Raw genomic sequence first — 1,775 nt, forward strand, 5'->3', positions numbered from 1 at the left:
CCTTTGTCTTCAACCTGAGGACCCCAACATCACTTTTCAAACAAGAAGCCGATCAAAGAAACGGAGTATAGGTGATGACAATGACACGAATGTCACCAAGGCCGATGAGGAACGTCCCGGAGAGGGTGTTGCAGTAGTGACGCCGATGCCCCGCGGTAGGCGCAAGGGCTCAAGAACAAGTCCAAGGCTCCTCCTCTACCTGAAAAGCCTAAGACTCTAAACACTTTGGAAAACCGCGCATTTGAGATCCCTAGTGGGGTCGATGTCAGGATGATATTGGAGACGTTTGCGCTGAAAAGCAAGATGGGAGTTTTCATTCTTAGCGGGAGTGGCACTGTCGCGAACTTTACCCTCATGCACCATGCAGCTCCAGGGGGAATGGTGTCATATGCAGGGCCGCTAGAAATTCTTTCCCTTTCAGGAGTGTTCCATCCTGTCATTGGAGCTGCGAGAATAACAGTGATTTTGGCAGATAGGCAAGGTATAATAGTTGCAGGCAGAGTGGTAGGGAGCTTGGTAGCATCAGATCTCGTGACCGTCATAACTGGTGTGGCTGCAGACATCCCTTACGAGAGGTTAAATGTGAACCTTTTGGAGGTCCAGCCTCTGGGCTTCTTCAAATCATCTACTATATCTCCACCCGAGCAGCCCATAAATACAATGACTAATCAGCAGTCGGAGGGTAAGCCTGATGTTTATTGATAACATTTGGTGTGATTTTTTATCAGATTTGTACCCTTTTTCAATGTCTGGTATTTGAAATGACTACCACCAGAGATACAATACCAGTTGGAATGATTTGAAGGTTATTCATATTATGAAAGCTAGTTAATGGAGAGAGTCAGAGGTTTGATTGAACTACTTATTAAGAATTGAAAGTAAGGATTCTTTTTGAGAGTGATAGACTCACATAAGCAATATTTTGAGATTTGAGTAGGGGTTTGGAACATTTTGAATTTTGAAGTTTAAGTGGGATTTTTGAAAGTCACAGGTTAAAATCAGCTGCATGTTGAGGTCAGCATGCAAGGTTTGATTAGGGTTTTCAGAGTTACATATCCAAATTATCTAAATGGTTTGAGTAGGGTTTTCTAGAGTCATATACTCAAATTAGTTAAATTTTGAGGTTTAAGTAAGGGTTTTTCAGTACTCAAACCAGTTATATTTTGAAGGTCAAATTAAGAATTTTGAAAGCACTTATATCAATTACATTTACAAGTTTAAAGAGTAGTTTTTATTTTGAAAGTGGAATTAAGAATTTTGAAAGCATTCATATCAATTGCATTTCCAAGTTTAAAGAGTGGTTTTTATTTTGAAGGTGAAATTAAGAATTTTGAAAGCACTCATATCAATTACATTTTCAGTTTAAAGAGTGGTTTTTAAAAATATGGGATGGATTTTTATTTTATTTTATTATATATAACTATATAATTAATATAGGATTTTGTTTGTCTTTTTTAATGACAATGATTATGGAATTATCTAGTAGAAAATTTTTCACCAAGTAAAACATGTCTTTGGAAATGGAAATTTGAACCCACCATGGCTAGGAACACAAACATGTGCCCCACCACTTAAGCTAAACTATTTGGACAATATAAGAATATTTTACTTATAATTTTTTATAAAATTATGTTTTGAGTATATACTAAATATTATAAATTTGGAATGCTGGTAAATTACTTTTGTGGCTTTATTATTTTTTTTAGAAATTTATTGTAATTTTGATTTAATGTTAAACTTTGTTATATAAATCACTCGATCGGGGTGTGAACCAA

The 1,775-nt window shown here is 36.2% G+C and overlaps 1 protein-coding gene across 1 annotated transcript; it reads left to right on the forward strand.

Annotated features, from left to right (window-relative positions):
- The first annotated feature begins 270 nt into the window (after nucleotides 1-270).
- Nucleotides 271-702, forward strand: LOC149153157 (AT-hook motif nuclear-localized protein 15-like). The gene has a single exon (XM_089443718.1). The coding sequence runs from the start codon at nucleotides 271-273 to the stop codon at nucleotides 700-702; it is 432 nt and encodes a 143-aa protein (XP_089299844.1).
- The last annotated feature ends 1,073 nt before the right edge of the window (nucleotides 703-1,775 follow it).

This window comes from Pinus tabuliformis, chromosome 9 (assembly GCF_031772625.1).
Source record: "Pinus tabuliformis cultivar Carrire ecotype Pingquan chromosome 9, CPIR1, whole genome shotgun sequence".
In the NCBI taxonomy this organism is placed as follows: domain Eukaryota; kingdom Viridiplantae; phylum Streptophyta; class Pinopsida; order Pinales; family Pinaceae; genus Pinus; species Pinus tabuliformis.

Coding starts and splice junctions, on each gene's coding strand:
- LOC149153157 (XM_089443718.1), top strand. CDS start 271: ATGATATTGGAGACGTTTGCGCTGAAAAGCAAGATGGGAGTTTTCATT.